The sequence below is a fragment of the Epinephelus lanceolatus genome, chromosome 3, assembly GCF_041903045.1.
Source record: "Epinephelus lanceolatus isolate andai-2023 chromosome 3, ASM4190304v1, whole genome shotgun sequence".
NCBI classification, from domain to species: Eukaryota; Metazoa; Chordata; class Actinopteri; order Perciformes; family Serranidae; genus Epinephelus; species Epinephelus lanceolatus.
In genome coordinates this window covers 20,629,022-20,652,508 of record NC_135736.1, presented here as the reverse complement: position 1 = coordinate 20,652,508, position 23,487 = coordinate 20,629,022, and the positions used below count along the sequence as shown (strand labels likewise).

The following is a 23,487-nucleotide window of genomic DNA, read 5'->3' as shown; positions in this document are numbered from 1 at the left end:
GATAGATAGATAGATAGATAGATAGATAGATTGATTAAGGGGCTGTTCTGTAGTTACAGAGGAGGAGGGGTGCTTTTAACACTTACCTTTCGATGTCAGAAAGTTAAAAGCTACGAGGTGAGGACAAAATCCTGAAGCTGGAAAAAAAACTGTACAAATTGGTTTAATTTTGAAAACTATTAATCTTTTGAATAAAATTCAAAATGAGATGTTATTTTTATTTATTTAATTATTTTTTTGGACGAAAGTTCATCACACATGATGTGTCCAAGAAAATCAAATTTTAATTTCTGTTTTTACAATTTCCTGCCATGATAAATGGTGTCATTTTGGCAAATGTAAAATCATTTTTATTTTACCACTGATTTTTCTCTGAAAAACAGTGGTAAAATAAATACAAGATACAACTGTTTAAATGTATATGCCCCTCCCCTAAGCCAAAATAAAAATTAGAGTCCCTCCCCAGTGCTAAAAAAATTATTTGACCCCCCCCCCCCTCCTCATAGGTCACATTCCCTAAATACTGAGAAGTACAAGTGGGGGAGAACGGGTCGGTTGGGACAGGGAGGCCAGTTGGGACTGTGCCTTTTTAGCAAGGGGCAACTTTGCCTATGCAATTCATCATGCTCAAACTCATTCACCCTCTTGACTTTCAACCTCAAAGTGGAGACCTTCTGACTATTCCTCACATTATTCCAGTTTTGAGATCTACAGCATATAAGTAATGTTTTGGTCCTTGTTATTTTTTTCTTCTACCATACTTACTTAATATACTTTGTTTTTATTTGTGCCATGTGAAAAAAAATGTTGGAAAGCTGATCTTCTGGCATATCAGCTAATGCTAATGTGTGCTGTCTGAATTTTTGTTAGAAGCTAGCACAGTAGCCCAAAGGGCCCTTAATTATGCATAACTTTAAGCCTCAATAACATGTAAACAGTTGAGTTATATAAATAGTCACCCCCGAACAGTTGTCATAAATGTTCAAGTAACCTGTAAGTCATGTAAGGTTATTTCATGTCCCATATAACCCTGCTCTCCCCTACAGCTTTCCACAAATGACAGAAACTCAGTCGGTCAGTCTTGACAGCTTAAATTTAAAAGGGCATGTTTATTAAACATACATCCATCTTGGTTGTTGTAATAAATTGCTTATGATCAAAACATTCAAAGAATATGTGCAAAACCACCTTACACACACTGGTGAGGAAAGAAAACATGTCTTTGGCAAGATGCCCCTGATCATTAATAAAAGATCTACTGTGTTGTTAGTCAAACGTACCCTTCCAAAGAAATTAAATCTTTTCTTAACAGAAAAATAATACCCATTATGAGAGAAAAAAGTCTGTCCATAACAATAAAGCTAATGATTTCATAAAAATTATGAAAGCAACTATTTGGTTCACAAACATGTTACAGAATATTATACACATTTCAAATATAAAGTGGTTCTGATATTTTATACAGTTACAATAATTTTTCTTAAAGGATTCAGCCGATATGAAAAATAGCTTGTCTTGGTACCACACGTACCACAATCACACATAATCACTTCCTAGCTCACAAAAAGCATTAACATATAAAGCACTTTAGAGTGTGTTCAGGCATTGATGGGTGAGATTCAGTCATCTTACTGTGAACGTTACAATTTAACTTGTGCTCAAAGTTTTGAGAGACATCTTCCGTTGGATTGTTTTAGGGTTTACATAGAAATCTGTGAGAGCAATGGCTGAAACATTTGTGCTTTGCAGACACTGCACTGTGTTCAGCTTTGAGGGTGCTCCAAGAAAATCTGAACACACAAAGAAAAAAAATACATGACACAATGACATGTAGCATCGCCAAGTTCCAGTTGATTTCAGAGAGGGCAAACAAAATATCACTGAATCTGTAAAAGTTTCACACAGCACATTCATTATATAACCAGTGGCATTTTTCATGGTACATTCATCATCAATCAACATCTACTGAATTACAGCTCCTGTAAAGGTTAAGAACTAAAACATTCAAGCTCTTAAAAGCGTTTCAAACTGATGAGTCTTCCTGAGAAGATACATTAACAGAACTATGCGGTCTTTGTTTCTATCCACAGTGCAGTATTATAAATATTGCTTGTTAACTTTAACGACTTGTCCATCATAGAAAAACACAATTCTCAGAAATATCCCGCTTTGCAAACCCTTGTTAACAGATATTCAGGCACCTGTCAAACTGTTATTCTATCACCTTATCTGCTTCTTTGTTTCCTTGTCTTTGCTTTTATTGTTTTGGTTTATTTTTTTAATCTAGATTAATTTTAATCATTTCTCATTTCTCAGTCCCCAGAGAGGTATTTTTCCACTCAACAGGCCGCAACTGTTACTGACATTTTGTTCTAAAATTGCCCTGTTGGGTTAAATGCTTTTATTACAAACAATGTGTGAGCTGTTTGATGGTATGGTATTATTTACCATTACACCCGGGGATGAATATCCCTTAAATTATGAAAACCCAACACTCATACACTAAATAATTTTTTTTACCTAAAAGTGTAATTTCTTCTCTCAGATCAATTGTATTAGAGTGGCAGGGTCATCCATTGGTTAAAAAAAAAAAAAAAACAGTTACCGAGCCTTTTTAGTGAAAATCACACTGGTCCATTTGACTGAAATCAGCCTTGGACCCTTTAGGAAGCTGCTATAAATGTTTCATCAATGAAGACCACATCAAAAGCATGGTAAAATGTGCTACTATGAAAATCCAACACAAAGAGTGTGACTGTTATAATACAGTATGGCTGGTGAAGGTGTTAATCTACTGAGATGACTGACACAAAAGTTTGAGGTCTGATGTTGCCCATCTCAGGTGTAATCTCTAAAAAGCTTTATTTTCTTTTTTTTTGGTTTTAGTACCTGCTTTCTAATGGTCTCTCAGTTTCACTGAAAACATTGTTCATCAAAGTTCTGCATTTTTTTGGGATAGGCACCTACTAGAAACACTTATTAAAATAATTTAAAAAATGATTTTGTACTAAGTTAATCTGTTGCATTCCCTACTAACAAGTCACAGAGGTCCATTTCTTACAGATGTCGCAACAAAATCCTAAGACACTAAATCATGTACTGCAATTTAAGACTGAATTAATGAAAGCGTTTTCTGTTTTCTTTATTTTTTTAGCTAACAGCTTCATTTATAAAGATAAATACACTTTGTGCAAAATAGGAAATGCTCACATGAAGATTTGTAAATGCACTTATACTCCTCTATCACTAGCGGGGCAGATAGAGAGCAACAAAAAACAGACACAAGGCAGAGCGGTTTTTAATCGCTGAAAAAGCACTTTAGAAGTATGAGTAACTCTAACGGGACGTCCCACACAGTCTTGTACTAGTGTCCCTACAGTATCAGTTTGCATAAGCACACACTGTGGCAAATCTACATTGCACCCATCCAAACGTTCCTGCTATGTGTTTTTTAACTACGTGGTTTCCTGCCTGCAGAGAACAGCTTTGCAGAATTGTTGCAAGCACCTGGTGAGAAGAGCTGCATTCATCCTGGGCAGTGAACGTCCCATCCTGACGTCACAGCTTCAGCGATCACGTCTTTGACTGTGTATCAGTAGCTTCTGTTGCATGAGAGGAAAACTAAAAGGACTGTTGGTGTGCAGTGTGAGAAGTCTCGATTGCCACAGGCTGTTAAAGGGCTTGTTCCGCCCAAACATACACAGGTTAAGGCCACTGTTCCAGTGTGAGGACGAGCAGGCTTTCTCAACCTTTGGATTTCAGTCATATTTAGCTGAGATTCCACTTCCTGCTCCCACACCTGTTTAATCAAAGATGCGCACATTCATTTAAAATACTCACTCAGAAACTATTTAGACACAAAACACTTGCTCAGATACAAAAGCATATGTGTCCATGCTCTGTCTCAAGTGCTCTCTCCTTCCCTCTCTGACACGAAGGTGTGTTGTCTGTGTTTCACCCCTGCGGCTCAGTGCTGTTGCTGTGGTGCGGCCCCTCCTGCTCGTTGATGGTATGGAGGAGGAGGCACACCGGAGGGTGGAGCGAAGCGCTGCCTATCTGGTGAGCCAGCTGAGGAGGTCCTGGCGGCCCACGTGCGACTCTCCTCTCCACCCCGCCCAGCACGGGCTCCTCCTCCGCGCTGTAGGAGGCTCGATGGCCGCAGCTGTCGCAGAAGTCGCCGGTCTCCTCTTCCCCCTCCTCCTCTTCGTCATCTCCCTCACGCCCCAGCAGGCTCTCTAGCTCCCTCATCTCCTTGCCTTCCTGGCCTGTCCCTCCAGCTCCACTAAATCCACTGCTACCACGTGTGCCGCACACACACACCTCAATTCCAGAGTCCCCTGTGAATCGCCTCCTCCTCCCATTGGGGAGTCGGTCTTTGTCCTCAGCAGAACCCCCCGACAGCTCCTTCAGGAGGGGGTCTTTGCAGGAGTCGTCCCCACTTCCACTTCTTTTCTCTTGGCTGGTAAGTCCCTCACTACTGAGCCCGTCTGACGGCAGTATCATGCCTGACTCTTGTGCTGTCTGCATGGGCTTGTTGTCAGGCTTTGGCCTAAAGTCTAAAGTGGTGGGCTGCGGCTCCTCTATGCTGGGTCTGCAACACAGAGTGTCAGAGACCGGGGGCACCGCACTGGGCTGGATGGCTGGACAGTGTCCCTCCTGCTGCTCAGGAGCCAGTGGACTAGAAGCCACTGAGGATGGGCCTGTGTGTAAGGCACTGTAGGGAGGGGGAGGAGTCGGTGGCCGGTTGACCACCTCCTCATAGTCAGGTAGGAGGTAGTTTGGCAGAAACCCTGAAGAGAATAAGAAGGGAAAAAAAAAATACATTTGCACATTAATTTGAAAAAAAAAAAGACACAACTTAATACATTTCACAAAGCAAGCAACACTCGCATGGGTTCGTTTTTTCCTTTAAATAAACACCACTGTATGACCCCTAGAAATTTCAGTATGACCTCACTGAACTTCCCAGACCACTATTCAAACATTCCCAAAGCAATAGGGGGAAATGTGACAAAACAAGCTAATTTCTGGGTCAATTCTGTGCTGAAGGCTGTTGCAGCACTGTGCGAGATGGTGTTGCAACACTGGCGAGGTACCAAGAGAGCAATGCTGGCCGTTTCCTGAAAACTGGGGCATGCAAACAGGGAAGGTTCTGACGCTGTGTGAAACCAGGGATACATGTCAGTGCAAACATTACATTTGAGCCAGGGACCACTGCTTTGAGTCAGGCACAACTGCCTTGTTTGTCACTAGTTTGATGTAACCAGAAGACTGCTGATTAGAAACTAACAGCCTTGAAAAGGGTTATCGTTATATATTTCTTTCCAAGAAACACTGAAGGAAGCTACGGGGCTATATGACATCATCACCTCGGTAGCAGGCCTGACGCAGGTGCACTACAAGTCATACTCTGCAGCTGGTCGGCCTAGTAATGAGGTCAAGCAATAAAAATGTATACAAGCAGTACCGAAAAGTGCTTCTGTACCTCAAAATCTTTTTATTTATTTATTTACAAAGGGGATGATTAATGCATGCAGTCTGGCAATTCTTTGTCTCGGTAAAAAAAAAAAACAGCTCTTCCAAGCTGAAATGTTTGGGTGAGAGGGGTGAAGGACCTCGCTCGAACAAACCAGACAAACTATACACCTACACTTTTCAACAATTTGGATTTAAACCTGATATTCAGAGCACAAGGCCTTATTTACTCACTCAGGCTGACAGCAGTGATAAACAAACCAACATGAAAAAATAGAATGCCAACTTCTGAGAAAGTTGACACTCTGCTCATTTTCCAGTTTACCATTATTATCAAGATTTTATAGTTTGACTGACGGTAACTACAAATTTATTTTTAGTGTATAAAATTAACTTGTTTCTGTAATTACAAAGCTAACACTAGCTGGCGTTAATGGATGGTCAATGAGTAGTTTAAGTACCAATAAACTGAGTAGTGTTTTTTGTTTGTTTGGAGTTTTTTTGCCACTTGGGGGCAGTGCCACCGAGCTGTAAACACAACATTGATATTATCACCAAACTGAATTGTTAGCAAACAGTCTGTCTATCTTCTCAGTCTACACACATAGAGCAACATTAGCATTGTCATGTTTCTGTGCACCTTACAATACTAGTCGAATATTCCGTCTACTTCTAGGTCTATTTTGATCTTCAACTAACTTCTGAGAGAAAAAAAACCTGTAGCTGCTGTTCGGTGCTGAGCAGGGCCCTGTTTCAGAAAGCAGGCTCAGTCAACTCTGAGCCTAATCCCAACCTCAGAGTTGACTGAGCCTGAGCTGAGAAACTCTTGAGCTTTTGTCCAGAACAGCTGATCAGAATTAGCTCAGTTAACTCTGAGTATGTTCAGCCTGAGGGAAGCACGTCTGCTGTGAGCACCACAAGCCATCATCAATGGAGTGCAGATGACATGATTTTCAGTGACAGAAAGCGGAGTTAAAAGCAGAGCCACTTATTTCAGACCCAACTGAACTGGAGAATTTAATGACCGCATATGTGGACTTCGAACATGTCTTAAAAAGAAATGAAAGAAAATTGAATACAGCAGCTGCAGCTAAACAGCGTGACGTGGCACGGGAAAAGATTGCAGAGCGTGTTAACTGCTAATGTGAAGTGACTTTTTGTAATGTGATCTAATCTAATATAATAATAATATAATCATCTAATATACAGAAATTATTTAATATATAATTAGCTATATTTTCTTATTCTTATTCTGTAATCTGATGGGGCCCAAACACACTTGGCAGCAACTCAAATTTTTGCTTTAACTTACTTTATTCTTGCAGTGTTGGGCTGAGGTTAACTGAACTGATGACCTGCTGTAAAGCAAACCTCCTGCCAGCCATTATCACGGAGTATGTTGCCATAGTAACTGACTCAGGGTTACGCTGAACTGGCTTTGTGAAAAGGAGAACCCAAGAGTTTCCCTCATCTCAGGCTTAACATACTCAGTTTTTACTAATCCCGCTTTCTGAAATAGGGCCCAGGTAGTGGACAGTGGGGGTATCAAAACTTTTGGCTTGTTCCCTCTGGAGACAAACTGGATGAGAACAGTGAGACTGAACTCATACAGTAAAGTTGTGAGCTGGAAAACCAAAAAGATGAGCGTAGAGACACTGAGCTGAGAAGAAATCTGCAGTCTGGTGAAAAATCTGTTGTAGGACAATGTTGATTAGTGCATCTTTAAGTACTCGGTATTCATTCAGAACATGTGTGTTGGAGTGGTAGCTCTTACTGAAGTAGAAGGGCACAGAGGGGTAGTTGTGTGCTTCACGGTAAGCAATGAGGTTGATCTCGTGCTGCCGCTGTTGCTGCTGCAGCCGGTGTTTGGTGCGGCGATGGTGACACACGCAGCAGCAGCTCAAAATGAAGATGATGGCCCACACCAACCAAAACCCTGAAGAGAAGGGAACATCAACACTGTCAAGTTATGTTTACAGTGGAACTCCGACTAAAGAAAATGTGATTGTTGGCTTCCTATTTTAAAACCAAACTCACACGGTGATGAATAGGTTTAAACAGGGACTGGGAGGACTGTGCTTTACAGTATCCATAATGTTAAACTGTACCAGCTTGTGATGATGTAACATGACGTGCCTGCTGCTAACACAAACATTACACTGCAGATCAAACCCTGCCAACATCTGCTTCCAACATAGTGAAACATTTACATGCTTGTTTACTGTGTTGCATTATGAATTTTATGGCACAGAATCAATTCAGTCATCCTCGAGAGGTCCAAGTCCGTTCTTATCTCTACAACAAAGCACTGACAGATATCTCCATGGAGCAACCCCATGTATGACACCAGAGCAAAACATCCCAGCACGACGTGATTGTTTAAGAACAATCTGTACTTTTTCCATATGACATCAAGTCCTCATTTGCTACAAAAGCATTATTTGTGGAACAGTGCTATCTAGAATCCAGTCTAAACAGAAGCAGGGAACAAAAACTGGCTTCAAAAACTCCCCAGTTTGTGTTTACTGTGTGTCTGAAAGAAGTGGGACGCCACTACATCACCACAAAAAAATGTGGGAACTTCACTGAAAGGACGACAGAGCGAACAGCTTGTTTCTCTGTAAAATAAGAGTGTGAATGACACAATATGGTACTCAGTAAAGTGCATCTCTACTGAGCTGTCATCAAGATATACCAAATCAGCATTTGAGATTCTCAGCTTAAGTTGATAATGGCATAATGGCCAATTAATCAGTCTAGCTATAATTCCCTTATGGTTGGTACAGTGTGACAGTCAAACCCTGGACTACATGGTATATCTGTTTAAACAAGCCCATCACTGCTAAATGTCATTGCCTGCTGCTAACTTTTTCAAATGTTTTATAATTTTTTATGTTCTATGTAGTGTCCTGAAAGGCGCTGATAAATAAAATGTATTATTATCATCATCATCATTATTATTATTATTACAGAGAATCAATGACCTCTATGAGTATACATTTTAGTAATAAAACTACATAACATAAATAGGCCCTAATTGTGACACAAAGAGTATGAGTATGGTTTGGGATAACAAAAGAGCATAACTTACTTCAAAGTGCAATAACATAGTTACCGTATATGTGCATTTTATTTGTTTATAAATCACTGTGACTCAGCGCCCAAATACATCTCTGACCTGCTTGTGACATATGAACCTTCTACGACCCTGAGGACATCTGGGGCTGGCCTACTGACCGTCCCCAGAGTCAGAACAAAACATGGTGAAGCAGCATTTAGTTATCATGCAGTACAAACCTGGAGTAACCTCCCAGATGATGATTAATCATTTTAAATACTCATTTTATCTTTGCACCTCCTGTCTGCACTTTTGTTATTTTTAATGGTGATTTTATTTTTATTTATTAATTATAAATCATTTAGCGTTAAATTTGACCTTTTATATCTTTATTCTTTTCTGTATCCTTTATGTTTTATATTTCATTGCTTTGTAAGGCACTTTGCACTGTGTATGAAATGTGCTATACAAAAAAAAGCTGCCTTGCCTAGTTACATCAAATGGTTCATACATGAACGTATACGCCTCCAAATGATCTGGAAGTCAGTTACATAGAAATGGACCGCACCATGCATTTGATCCGACTCTAAAAGCAGAACATTCTGAAGCTTTTTTAACCATGCATCTGACTATCATCTATGTGACATGACTGATTCACTGAAGAAAAAACTGTTTAATTTTTCTCTGTGAGCAGGCAATGATCAAATGCATGATTCAGAATGTATAACAGGTTTCAACCTTAATGGTGACATATAAATAAAGTTAGCAGTATATGTGAGTTACCATAAGTAACTAATTACATGAACTCCCAGTGACTTGATCATTTTATCATTATGAGCGTCAGGACATTATGATACATCCCGCATTAGTTCATGCATTGAATCATGACAAGTTCTGCATTTCTTCTGCCTGGGTTTCATACTCTTATTATACAGTGTTACGTAATAGGGTAAATTAGGTTATCTATATGTAGAAAGAACATTTTGCTGAGTTTTAATTATCCACTAAATCTTTCACAATTAATGTCCGAAATTAAAGACAAAATGTGTCATTAAACTACATCCAATAATTTAAGATTACAGCTGTGATCGTATAATTTCTGCCCTTTAAATGTTAACTGTATTTGTTGCCATCATGTGAGCTTAATGTAATTGATGTAAGCGAGGAGTTCTGCTCTACATCACAACCTGGTGCTGCTACAACACCATGGACCACAGCTAATCCGTCAGCACATGCAGCACGATTACTGCATTTTGGAACCACACTTCCTCTAGTATACAAAGATTACACTCTTTGAGTGTAAAACCCTTGTATCCACGCTACAAGTATTTGCCCCTGTCAAATCATCAGTTCCTGCTGTGGATCAAATCCTCGATAAAAAGACTTTGTCATGGAAGATTCGGACACAACGATTTAGAAGGTTACATGGTCACGTCGGCAACACTGTTGGAGCATAACTAGGCATAATGTCCGAACATGCTAAAGATCTTATTCCATGGCTGCTTCATGAAACAATGAGGCTACATTGCCGTAGAATTTTAAGACGCTTGACGAACAGAATTTGAGTAAAGTAAGACATTTAATACTGCACTCATGCGTTCTTACAGGACATCACATGATCAAAAATGGGAATGAGGTACAGCTAACATACACATACTTGAAATTACAGTTTATTTAAGGTGTTTAAACATTTTCACAAACTGGAAAGAGCTCCAGCAAATGCACAACATTGAGTAAGCAAAGAGCTGTAGATAGTTTTACTGTAGAAATCTATTTTGTTAAGATGAAAAAGCCTCTGAATTTGTATTTAAACCATTGGCCAATGCTCTGGCAATCAAGTCTGATATCATCAATTGGCCGCCGCAGGAAACTCTTCAGTTGACCTGGCACCCTCAAGGGGACATTTGATCTGAAGTCCAAAGCGAAGCCAAACCAGGGATGATCAGGTCACGTCATCAGGCACTTCCCACAGAACACCCTTGAATCTGAAGGAGTTGAGTGACTTTGACCTCGTTTTATTGTCCATATTTAGTAGCGGTGTTGCCAGTGAAGGTGTGGGTGCACATGTTCAGTCAGAAATTTTATAGTTTAGTAGTACTCCGTTTGGGGACGTTCAGTCAGTCATGCCACAGCTGATGTACTTCATACCTCTGTCTTGGCTGTCAACCTCTCCACCTGGACGAGGCTTACTTTCACACAAGTCTCATAAAAAGTAAGACACCTCTTACAGGTTAGTGTTGTACCATGTTCTGTATGGGGGTACTCTCATCTGTAACACAGGACATCTTTCGGCAGCTGAAATGGTGGAGCCACTGGAGCTGAACTTTTAAATTCTACGTGATCCTTGAAATGTTTTGGGGAGCTTTGGGTTCAGGGGTTGACGTTGACGAATCTGTATGAATGTGATCTGGTTTATCATGTTTGACATTCACCTTTTTCAGCTCTACATTCTTCCTTGTTCCTGTATTCACCTGCCTCTGCACGTCAGTAACAACAGAATGAACCAGGTAGCTAAATCATGCTTGACTACTTGTTAAGGTCATCCTCCCATCCCTCGATTGTAGATGGCAGAGGTGGGATGACCCTATCCCATTTAAGGTTTGACAAGTTGTGTTCCCACATCACTAGAAAAGGTAAAGAGAGAGGATAAATTAAGTAAAAAGAGGATACTTACACCAGAGCTCATAGTAGTAGCTGCAACACTGAGACTCCCCGCAGCAGTGTCCCGACTCACAGATGTAGCTCTGGTTGTTGACACCTTCACAGTGCAGTAGGCTCTGCAAGAGAGAAGCAGTGTTGCTTTAAAAGGAAAGTATTATCAATACTCCATGTCAAGGCATCCGGTTACACAGTGCAGTGCCAATAAAAAATAAAATAACAGAGCCTCCCACCAGGTTTCATGTTTTATTTTTGAATCACACAGTGTGAAATTACATTTGTTCTGTTTGAAACTGATCAACAGGAAGAGTGTTTGTTGCCAAAGTAAAACGAAATCTCTACATTGAGTCCGACTACAAAGTAAAACACAACTGGTTTGGGAAATATTTGGCCTCATCTCACTGACATGACCTCAATCACAACTGGTTCAGTCAATTGCTGTCAGAAGCTTCATAACATGTATAGCTGAGTGACAAGTATGTGATAAAGGAGAGACACATGATTTTATATCGAGGACATTGTGTACTTTCAGCCTCTTCAACACTACACACCTCAGTTGAGCGCGGTAATGATGAAAAATGAAATGGTTAACTAAGGCTATAAAATCTTTTAATTCAATTTTATTTGGTTTCAGTAATTTTCCTGGTGGAATTAACTAATTTCGAGCCTCTCAATTTTAATTCAAATGTTTCAATCTAGCTTTATCTTATTTTATTCTTTTCCTTTTTAATTTCATGGTCGACTACTCAAACCCTTGCTGTTACCTAGTCCACACAACTGAAGTGGTTTGAACCAACCGTCATCGTTAGAGCATCATGTTCTCACAGGGTCCGTGTACTTTGCGGCCATTCGTTATTCGTTTTGAAGTAGGTAAACAAAAAAACAGGAAACGATCCTATTTTCCTTTTTCGTTTTGAAGTAGGTAAACAAAAAAACGGGAAACGAATCGTCTCTTGTTTCTCGTTTGGAAATTGGAAATCAAAAAACGAGTCTTTATCTGATTTTCTATTATGCGTTTATTAACCACAAGTCAGGAAATAAAATATGACCTTAATTCTTTTAATCAAACTTACTTTGCCTTAACCCAGAAACCATTCATATTCTTCTCCTTCTTTGTTTGCGATGGCAGACTAGACTACGGCGCATTGCTGCCCCCTGCTGATATTACGGGTTTGCCACGCTTGTGCCGTGCCCCGTTATAGCAGCCTACAAGCATGCTGTGTCAATAAATCAGCTCAGACACTGTTGGAAATGTAGTATTTAGCCTAATAACATCATGCAACAGCAGTAATAACGTCAGCTTTAGTGAAATGGCTCTAGCTCTTCCGGTAAATGTCATAAACTCTGGACACATTTCCCTTGTATGTTGACATGATAATGACCGCATTTCCCAGATCGCTCTTAGCTAAAGATCTTTCACTAAGAAGGAGTTGTAAGATTGAGCTGACCCACTCTTAACACTATTTGTCGGCTTTTTTTTTTTTTTTTTTTCCTGGTGCGCTGCTGCTGCGCCGTGTCTCCAGTTCAAAGTGGTGATTTGCTAAATACATTCTACAATAATAAATTACATTAACTTTTGGTCTATAATATTGTTGGCTATATTACGCATTTTAATAAAAAAAACTTAAGAATAAAAGAAATAAACACCGAAATAATTAGTGGAAACTTTTTTTTTATTGATAACAATAATAATAATAATAAGACGAAAAATAAGTAGGCTGTGTGTGACTTGTGTGCTGATGAAGTGGTGGGTGATCGGTCTGCCTGACATCGACTGATTTAGTTTCAGCACCGCGGTAGTGGCCAGCTCCTGTTAAGATATAAACAGAATGAAAACGGACAAGGTAATTACAGAACTTGTCTTGAGAAATAGCTTTCAAATTGAATCAGAGATTAAATGCATTTTCAATAGAGGCAACTTTTTAAATTAGGCTATTGCTTTCTTTTCACTTTCTGCATCCATTTAAGATTTTACTTGAGATCACTCTTTAAGAAACTCTTAACAGGAGCTGGCCACTACCGTGGTGCTGAAACTAAATCAATCGATGTCAGGCACATCGATCACCCACCACCTCATCAGGGTGGCCCACACAGCCTACTTAATTTTCGTCTTATTATTAGGCTATTTTTCTTCTGCCAGACTTCGGTGTGTAACTTGTGCCACAGCTTGGAGCGCACACAGGGTCTTCATAACACATATAGATTCAAGATTCAATATGCACAGTAAGGACACACGTTTCCCTGCAGAATGAATTTCGTGCTTTTCTGTCACCAATTAACGCCAAACAATATAAATCTGAAGTATGAATTAGATCAAAATATATAGGCTACGGCGCGCACTGTTTTAACATCTCCTTGCTTAGTGTAATATTAATGTGCCTGCCGCGGCTGGATCTGTGAGCGTTTGGTTGCTAAGAAGACTGTTAAGAGTGGGTCAGCTCAATCTTAAAACTCCTTCTTAGTGAAAGATCTTTAGCTAAGAGCGATCTGGGAAACGCGGCCATTATCATGTCAACATACAGGGAAAATGTGTCCAGAGTTTATGACATTTACCGGGAGAGCTAGAGCCATTTCACTAAAGCTGACATTACTGCTGCTGTAGCATGATGTTATTAGGCTAAATACTACATTTCTAACAGTGTCTGAGCTGATTTATTGACACAGCATGCTTGTAGGCTGCTGTAACGGGGCACGGCACAAGCGCAGCAAACCAGTAATATCAGCAGGGGGCAGCAATGCGCCGTAGTCTAGTCTGCCATCGCAAACAAAGCAGGAGAAGAATAAGAATGGTTTCTGGGTTAAGGCAAAGCAAGTTTGATTAAAAGAATTACGGTCGTATTTTATTTCCCGACTTGTGGTTAATAAACTTGTTTTTCGTTTTTCGATTTCCAATTTCCAAACGAGAAACGGGAGACGATTCGTTTCCCGTTTTTTTGTTTACCTACTTCAAAACGAAAAAGGAAAATAGGATCGTTTCCTGTTTTTTGTTTACCTACTTCAAAACGAATAACGAATGGCCGCAAAGTACACGGACCTCACAGGTGGGGATAAAACTGATTTTGGCTTTGACAACAGCATAATCTAGATAAAAACAATTATTGTGCTGCCTTCTGTTTTGCAATGATGCTCTCATTTTGTTATGTGATAAATCCAGCACACACCTTTCCTTTACAGTGGTGCACTCAGTGTTGCTGGCGACAACTTGGTGACTCTCTAGTGACTTTATTCCATAAAGCAACCGGTGACAAATTTAGTGATTAATTCAGACCATGAGGGGGAAAAGTAAAAAAAAATACTTTCAAATATATTCTAATCTATTATCATGCATCCTCAGAGTAATTGCAGTCCACTGCTCTTCTGCCAAGAGCACAGGGTCTCTTCCTCTTGCGCCATGTTTATATACAATCCATTAATTATTTAATTTATCTATTTACTTTGTTTCCCAGTTGAATTATTTAAATTTAAAGAAAATCCACTGTTAAAAAGACTTTCTTTTTTAAAGTTAAATAAATCCATGTATCCAAAGTCAACAAGTCATAGTGTTAAATAACTGTTATCTCAATACTGTGCAGTATAATCATGACTATGAGATTTTGGCCGTAATCAAACAGCCCCACTTACAACTGATGGTACTTTTTTGCATCATTTCTAGAGTGTCCTCTCTTTGTTTGCATTTTGTCGCAAATAGCACTGACGACATTACAGGTAACACTGACAATGTCTCTGTTCTATTCAAGTGCCCCAGTGAGCCATGACAGCGTGGCAGTGAGTCAGCACGCACGATACAAGGACTCTGAAACTGAAGCAGCTCTAATCTTATTATTTACACTCTTCTTTTTCCTACAGTGACATGGCAACATATCTCTGATGACAAAGACCTATTTCTGATTTCATTTGTGCTGGAGCTAGTTCATCATGTATGTTCTTCTTCAGTTTCCTGGAAAGGTCACTGTGTCCCAGTTTCATGCATAAATACATATTTCTAAGCAGGTTTCATGGTGTGTAGTATGTAAACACTGAAAAAATGGCAAAAGGGAGTATGCTCAAAGAGAGTCAGTATGCATACTGTTGACGTGCACTACGGTCCTACAGTGCAAACCACAAAAGGAAACGTAGGCAATACTCAAGGCTGTGAAGGAACTAAAATTAATCGGAAAGGTTGTGAAAAAGAGAAACCCTTTCTCTTTAGGAAATGTAAAGGGTAACTTTGGTAATTTTTCAACCTAGACCCAATTGTTTGATTTTGTGTCTAACTGACTAATGGGAAACACAATTTTTGAAACTGGTCCAGTATTGAGTGAGAATGCTGCAACCAGCAGCGGCAACACCGGTTGCAATTTTCTCTCTGTGGGCAATTGAGCACCATCAATTTACCTCCACTAAAAGTGCTTGTTGTTGGCACTGACAGGCTCAGATTATTATTTTAAGTGTCTTGCAACATTATGGAAAGGATCTCTTCAGAGACCGACCTTTTTGTTCAAGGATGAGATCCTTTTGTTTAACCAGAAACAGCCCTTAAATCGCCATTGCCAAACCCACCAGACTCCATTTAAATAAACAGTAATTTAAGCATGTATGGAGCCAGCACATTTTAAAATTTAACAGGGTGAATTAAAGGTCTGTTTCAACCACACCAGGTTTGGTGATTGTTGACAGTGGAGAGACGAACCATGACAGCTATTTTGAGTTTTATTTTGCTTCTATGAACTTTTAATTAAGTGCGTTTTACAATAATAAAATTACTGTTTATTTCAATGGAGTCTGGTGGGCTAGACTATACCGTTTTCTGGCTGTTTCTGGTTAAACAAAAAGGATCTTACTGTTCAACGAAGAGGTCTGTCTCTGTAGGGATCCTTTCCGACACGTTGTCAGACACTCTGAATAATAATCTGAGCCTGTTAAGGGCAAAATCGAGCCCTTTAAGTGGATATAAATTGATGTAGCTCAATTGCCCGCGGGGGTTACACTGCAGCCTGTTAGCAAAAATTGTTGTGCCAATTAGTCACTCAGATACAAAAATATGGAAAAATAGGGTCCAGGTTGAAAAAAAACCAACGTTACCGTTTATTTTTCAGAGGAATTCTATAGTCATATTTGATGTCTGATAGCAAAGGTATTATTTCCCGTTAGTATAAAAGTATGAAGTTTGCTGATTTCTTATATACTCACCACAAAAAACAGTGTGCTATGAATATTAGTATAAAGTGCATACTTTTTACAGTGAGTACAGGACTGTAACAGTGCATTTGTTACATGTCCAGCCCTGATCTTTGAGCAATAATAATAACACTGCAGATATCTTGTAGCCAACATTTATACTTAGCTATGGAGTAAACAAGTCCCAACCACTTGTGCTGGTAAGCTGCTTGAATTTCATCAAAGGCCCATATCAAGTGCAAATTTCTGAATCGCAGCCAGCACAAAACCACTCAGTACGTTGCTCCAGATCTAACACACAATTTCACCTTAAAGTTTAGCTGACGCCTGATCAGAACTAGAGAAAACCAAAAGATGTTCCAGTGCACTTTCATCCAAAATCAATGTGTCTCCAACAGTATGTTACACATTTTAGCTGTTATTATAGCAAAGTGCCAGCTTCGCCTGATCAAAAGTCAGCCTGACTAAGCGTTTCCATCATACCAGTGAAAAGTTGTGAAAGGACTTGGACAGAGCAGCATACTGCCAAAAGACAAGGGAGCACTGTAATCGAAATCCTCTCAGGAGAAAGGTCTATGTATTTTTCCAGGAAGATCCCTCAGATTCCTTCTTCTAGATTAGCTTAATGATTAGCTAGCTAAAGTTCTATAGGATAGCTTTGCTCTCTATAGATTACCAGTGCAGGTCCCAGATTGTGAGGCATGATGATCCAGGGTCCAAAATCCCAGACAAGTCCCTCCAACCTCACGGGTCATTATCCCACAAAAGAAGTCAAACAGCTCTCAAACATACTCTCACTCTCTCTCTCCCTGCCTCCCTCTCTCTTTCTCTGTCCACCCAACCTACACACACACACACACACACACACACGCACACACGCACGCACACACACACACACACCCTCACCCCACTCCAATCCAGGCCCAAACAGTGGACAAGGATTGCCTTACGGAAATTTCCAAGCAGCAGCGGAGGGCGAGCTCCTAGCTGGGGCCGCTGCGTGATAATACGGCATACAGAGCGGTGAGACGTGTGTGTGTAAAGTGTGGAATGAACGGCAAGAAAAGCCCTGAGAAAGCCAGACACAGAGCAGTAACACAGGAATAATTCGTCTCACACACCAGATCAGCACAAACCAAACTGCTAACATCAAATGTGGCCACAAAATCAAGCCTGACAGATCAGTCACTTCTCAGCTGTTTCAACCCTATCAACATGACATTTAAAAAAAATAAGAGAACAGCCGCAACATAAAGGGGCTTAATTGTCTGTGTAATAAAACCACGATGTTCTGTTCCTCCACTTTGTCTCTGATAACTTCAGCTGTTTTCACTGACTCACTAACTACTCTCCACCATATGCTCTCCACTTGGCAGGCGGAGTGCTTTTTGCAATTCAACGCAGATAACCATCTAGTGTTTGGGTCTTCAGCCTGCGTTGTATAAAGATAGCCGAGTACTGAGGGGACTACGTAAACAGGCTTTCATAAAGAAAAAGTGCTCCATCTAATCTCTAACCATCACGTGACTTCAGAAAGTAAAACTAACTTGTGCAGCAGGAAAAATGAGGTGATAGGGTGTCAATCAAACAGCTTATCTGAGATCACCCTTGAGTGGCTTTTATAGTGCAAGGCAGACCGAGCAAAGAATCTGGACAGACGAGATTCCTCTGTCTCCCATCCAGACAGGCAACAATGAAACAATCAGCCTCTCTCATGCTATACTGCCAGATTAAAGGGAGATTTGGTTACTGTCCCAGAAATGATCGCTGCGTTAGAAAATAATAAACCTTTATAATGAGAAGCTGTTGAAATGAGCAGACAACGAGAGCAGTTCAAAAATGCCCTGGTGACTATCGAATGCTGCTCCTGGAGATAAGTGGCTACAGTTCTTGGTTAATTCTGACGGCACAGTCAGCGTTGATCCACTTAGCACAGGCCTGTAGGACTTGGCAAGTTAGCCGATGCACGTAAAGACCTCACTGACCCCTTATTTATTATTCTGTCCAACAATGAAAGGTGCTCTTTCATAGTCATCAAGGTTACGCAGAACAAAACACCACTCAGGTCAGGTCAACAAACACAGGCAGCCTTCTTTACCAAAAAGTTCAAACATACTGTATGTGTGCCAGCACATTTAGACACAAGATTCTGACAAACTCTAGCTGTTACTATCAAATGACTAAAGTCAAGCTCTGACATAAAACTATTGGTGCTAAGCACAAGTTAAAGCTGACATGACCGGTGTCCTGAAGCCAGACACTTCAGGCAGGGGTCACAGGTAGGGTCAAGCTAAACATTCATGATAGACTTCTGAGCTATACCTTGCAGGATTACCATTACTTACATTTCACAAAGACTGGTTCTATCCATTAACATATTACAAACATTTTGTCCATAAAAAACTTTATATAAAAAGCACAGATGTACGAACCAGAGGTAGAGTGGGGTGGAAGGGTTAGGGTCTTCTGAGGCCACAAATGTTTTCTCAAAAGCCTTGAATCTTTAAGGGTTTTAAAATATCAAGAGTGTGGACACAAAGATATTAAGGACCCTATTTACTTTGCATTGTTGGGGATCCATGATTTGCAATAGTAGCTGTCCAGATTATTATGGCATATGTAAATAGTAGCAGGTTTCTAAGCTCAACATTCATTGTGTGAACTCTACTCCAGCACAGTATGACAAAAACAGGTCTCAAGGTGCTGTTTATGCCAAATTCCTATTGTTCCTTTGTTATGTAACTTACAAACAGTAACAATAGACACTTGTTTGCCTCTTTTTAGGTGGCAGGAGTGAAAATTACTCATCCTCAACATTTGTTGTGTTTTGGCTCTAGAATGATGACGACAGTTGGAGAACGATTAGATACAAAATAAGAGTTTTTTTTCCCCTTGGCAACGACCATGTATTTCCCAAATGAGGTGCAAATGTTTAGACATTCTGTTATATCAAATGGCTTAAAAAATAGTGCATGTAAGCTGCCATAAATGGGGAAAAAATCTCCCCAGGGGGACGATGCTCCTGGACCCCCCTAGGTTTGGGCTGAGTCCCGAATGTTTACATCATCTGGCTCCGCCCCTAGTGAAATTTGAAAATGGCTAAAGAAATAATGGTCCTTACTTTCCTGAGTAAAAGAGAACATGGTATTTTAGTTTGAGATGTGTGTTTGAGTGTGTGGTGGAAGGTGACAAGGGTCCCTGACTTATAGGTTAGCTTTATTTTACCGTTGTAATCAAATCAGCTTTACAAGCTCTTAGGGCGCATTCACACCAGAACAGTCCGGGGGACTCAGTTCGATTGGGCGGGGAAATGCCGAAAAATTTCACACCTTCATTCCGTTCGGTTCACTTTCACACTGCACTTTTAAAGCTGCTTGTTTGGGGGCGGTGTTGTGCGAAACGACCACCAACCAGGAAGAAAAAAAGCACGAGGAAGAAGAAAACCCGGCTCATCGACCAAAAACGGACCAAAAACGGAAATTCATCCCCTTCAGCCGGCTTGGTCGCCACAAAAACACCAAAATGCACTGCACTCTACGTCACTTACTCTCTTTGGTTCGCTGGACAGTCTGTTTGCATTTCCCACTGTAAGGGAATCACACCAAGTGAACCGAGACTCCCAGTTTTCAAGCGGACCAGGGTTCGCTCATTTGATCTGCACCAGAGTTCGAATGAGCGTTCACACCACCCCAAACGAAACAAACTATCCGTGGAAGTGGACCAGGGTTTGTTCAAAGCGGACCAAATAGCACCACTGTGAATCTTCCTTAGTCAAAGTATTAGGTGAAAAGAGAAACAACAGTCAACATCTGTTTAACATTGGTGCTATAAACAGCTGAATGAAGAAAGAAAGAAACTGTAAAGGTTTTGAGACAACAGCCCCTGAATGCATCACGGTGACAAAGTTCCACAGGAAGTGGGCATTTTTTGACAGATCAAGTATGAAACAATTCATATGTTGTGGATGTACCAGCTGATAAAACTAGAAGAAATATTACATAAGCAGGCTGTAGATAGAGTTTACAAAGGATGCCGAGTTAAATAAAAAATTATATAGAGCCATTGACCTTTGAGAGTGAATGGGACCTTTTTTCCAATTGTGGACTGAATAATGAAGTAGATAATTCATGCTGTGAATTGCTACTGAGAACAGAGCTAATGTCAAGTGTTAATCATAATGTCTGACAGTGTGACCAACAAGAGATCATTGAGTGTTTATGATAATACTGTGACACAGATAAAATAAAGCTGACTCTGTGGCATATGAAGCCTTACAGGGTGAATGCAAATAACAGATATAGCTCAGGGCCATGTGATGCAACTACAGTCTCCCAGCAGCCGAGGGCCATCAGCCTTACATGCACCAACAAATGACATACCTCTGTTCCAAGACATAGTTTTACCACTTCAGTTTTTCTGAAAATAATGATAAATACCTTCCTTCAAGTATGTGTTACATAACTATGATTTACGCTCACACATGTACAACAAATAGATAGACACGGCATGTGATATTGCACATGATAACAATGGCCACTGCTGAGAAAAACAAATGCAGAAATACATCTTAGTCCATGAGTTTGTGACTTTTGTGCCTTGATGTCTTAGCACGACCACAGAGGAACTTAAAAAGCCAGTACTAAGCGAACGAACAGAGATATCTGAGCACATTAGATGCTAATAAAACTAAGAGGAGGAAATCTAGTAGAAAAGGACTGATTGCGTCCTGATATGGGTGACACCAGATAAGCTTTCTCCCTTCTTTCTCACGGTAGCAACTGCAACACAACACTGTAGCATACCAATGATTGCTTTGCATTTGTATTTACTTCCAGTCAGAGGAAAGCAGATGGGGATGGTTAATGATGGCCTAAATCTAGATCATCATGAAAATGTTTTTGGCCTAGCTCATGAAGACGTTGTTCTGATGCAATGTTGAGTGTGTACTCAGCAAAAATGCAGATGCAAGAATGCAGAGTGTTGTTTCTGTATCTCTTTACTCACGCTGCTGGAAGTCAAACACGCTTGATACAACACATTGCTAAATCTGCTGTGTTTCCACATACAGTCACAAAGTACTATGCAATTTTGTAGATTCATACTCATCATGCCCCCCTAAAAATATATACCTCAGATTTAGTGCTTCTCAATGCACTGCCTTAAGCATGCCCTTTAGGTTTTCACTGAGCAGTCCTAAAAATAGCTGTTAAATAAATATACCCTATATTATGTCAATTGCTGATAGGGAGCAGTACTGGACCCTATATAGCTACAATAAACCACCCACTCAAATCATGCATGCATAAGCGTCGTCATAAAAAACATAACAGTATGTAATACTGAAACCAGAGCTGTCTCCAAAACATGTAGCATCAAAAAGGCAGGACTGCTGAGATTGATTTCTGATTTCTACCTCCTCAGAGGTTTTAGTGTAAATTCACTCAAACTGAAGCAGTGATTGAAGAGCGACTTGTGGACTTTTGCGATGTATAACTGCAGTACAATTAATTCAGAACTAAAAACTGAACTCTGATCCCCTACAAATCCATGTGAATGTTACTACTGTCACATTTAACAGGCTTTCATTATCTGCAGAGGTGTGACTTATTATAAAGGTGAAAGGAGAAAGCCTGGAGGCTGCACTTCAAAGTCTGCACTACATAAGAGGACACAACACATAATAACACAGTAATTATCATCTTTAAAATACTGATTTATACAAAGGACAGAACTGCCAGATGAGCTGATGCCTAGGTCAAATGACAGGAGGTGGTTATAACAATGTAACTGTCAACACACTGACAATAACAACTAACATTATTTTGACAAACAATAGCTACTAAGTCCATTAAGTCCTAGCCCTACTTTCTGTTTTGCTAATACAACAGTACAAGTAGCGTGCTAGTTGTCATGTCTACCTGTGTGGCTGCATTTATACCTGAAGAACTGCTTCTAATGTTTATGCAACTCACTTCTGGCTAAAAGTCAAACCTTTACCATAAACACAACAGAGCAAGGCCCTCAGTCACAAGCGTCCCACCAATGCTAGTTAGGTGCGTTAGCTATCGCAGCTAGCAATGAAGTTAGCATGTGTGCTAACATGTTTGTTGACAGCAAAGTAGAGTTAAAACAAGCTAATGCCTAACGTCAGTAGAGATAATATTATGTAATGATTAAAGGGCTTGTTTTTTGTTACAGCATTAAGTGTCAGGTTGGACAGTTTGCTAACTTAGCCGGGTGACTAGCTAGCTAACAGCCTTGTTTTTGTCTGTTCAACCTTACCCTGTCTGCTGCGGACTCGGTGGGGGTGACAGAGCCGACCGCGTGCAAAAACAATCCCATTTTAACTGCCGAACACGCGCCTCTCATTCCTCCGCGAAGTGGCTACAGCTCCGGCGAAAAAACACACACATGAAGACGCTGTTGTTCACAAACTATGTCCGAGTATCCTCAACTACTTCGCGGCCCCTGTGGTGCTGAGAGGCCGCTGCATGCGCCGCCTCCTCTGCGTACTGGACATTTCAACAAGGCACGGTGCTGGCGCAACTGGCTGCCGTCGGTGCCACTGGCTGATACAGCTGTTACACAAGCCGTTCCCTCAGCACAGCCAGATTGCCTCGGTCTGCTGGGTGTGGCGTGGTCACCTCGACCCGATCCATGTGCGCAACGTGATGGGCGTTCAGTTGCGTGGATCGCCACTGGTTTTGCGGACTGATGCGTGATTGGACAGTCCGGGCCAGCTGGGATGGGACTGACCAATCACTGATCGGTGCGTCTCTGGTGCATGGGCTTGTTATCTTCCTGGGTTCCCCTTCTCGTGTTTATGGGAACACATGTTCAGAAGACATTTATTGCCTCGTGACCTTTCAACTTTCTTATCCTCCTGTATTACAGTCTGCTGGTAGTCAGTGTAAAAACAGATAAGTGAGTGGAGAAAGCCCAGTGAAAGTTGTAGTATGGCAGTCAGTTTATACTCCAACTAGAACTGTCTTCCAAACTTTAGTCCTAAATGGACTTGTACTTGACCACTCAAAGGACTTTTTACACCATGAGTCACATCCACAGACACATTCACACACTGCTGGCGAGGCTACCATACAAGCTGCCACCTTCTACTCAGTATTTAACACACTCACACA

The 23,487-nt window shown here is 40.6% G+C and overlaps 1 protein-coding gene across 2 annotated transcripts; it reads right to left on the bottom strand.

The window, feature by feature from the left end:
* Positions 1–1,089: 1,089 nt before the first annotated feature.
* wbp1lb (WW domain binding protein 1-like b) lies at positions 1,090–23,036 on the bottom strand. 2 transcript variants are annotated; one of them, XM_033624536.2, is made up of 4 exons: positions 22,631–23,036; positions 11,208–11,310; positions 7,250–7,411; positions 1,090–4,790 (listed from the first exon to the last, which is right to left on the bottom strand). In XM_033624536.2, the coding sequence occupies exons 1-4, from the start codon at positions 22,715–22,717 to the stop codon at positions 3,955–3,957; spliced, it is 1,188 nt and encodes a 395-aa protein (XP_033480427.1). In that variant the 5' UTR covers positions 22,718–23,036; the 3' UTR covers positions 1,090–3,954. The 2 variants fall into 2 exon arrangements, with proteins under 2 accessions (XP_033480427.1, XP_078022236.1); XM_078166110.1 differs by lacking the exon at positions 22,631–23,036 and adding an exon at positions 17,025–17,167.
* Between the last annotated feature and the right edge of the window lie 451 nt (positions 23,037–23,487).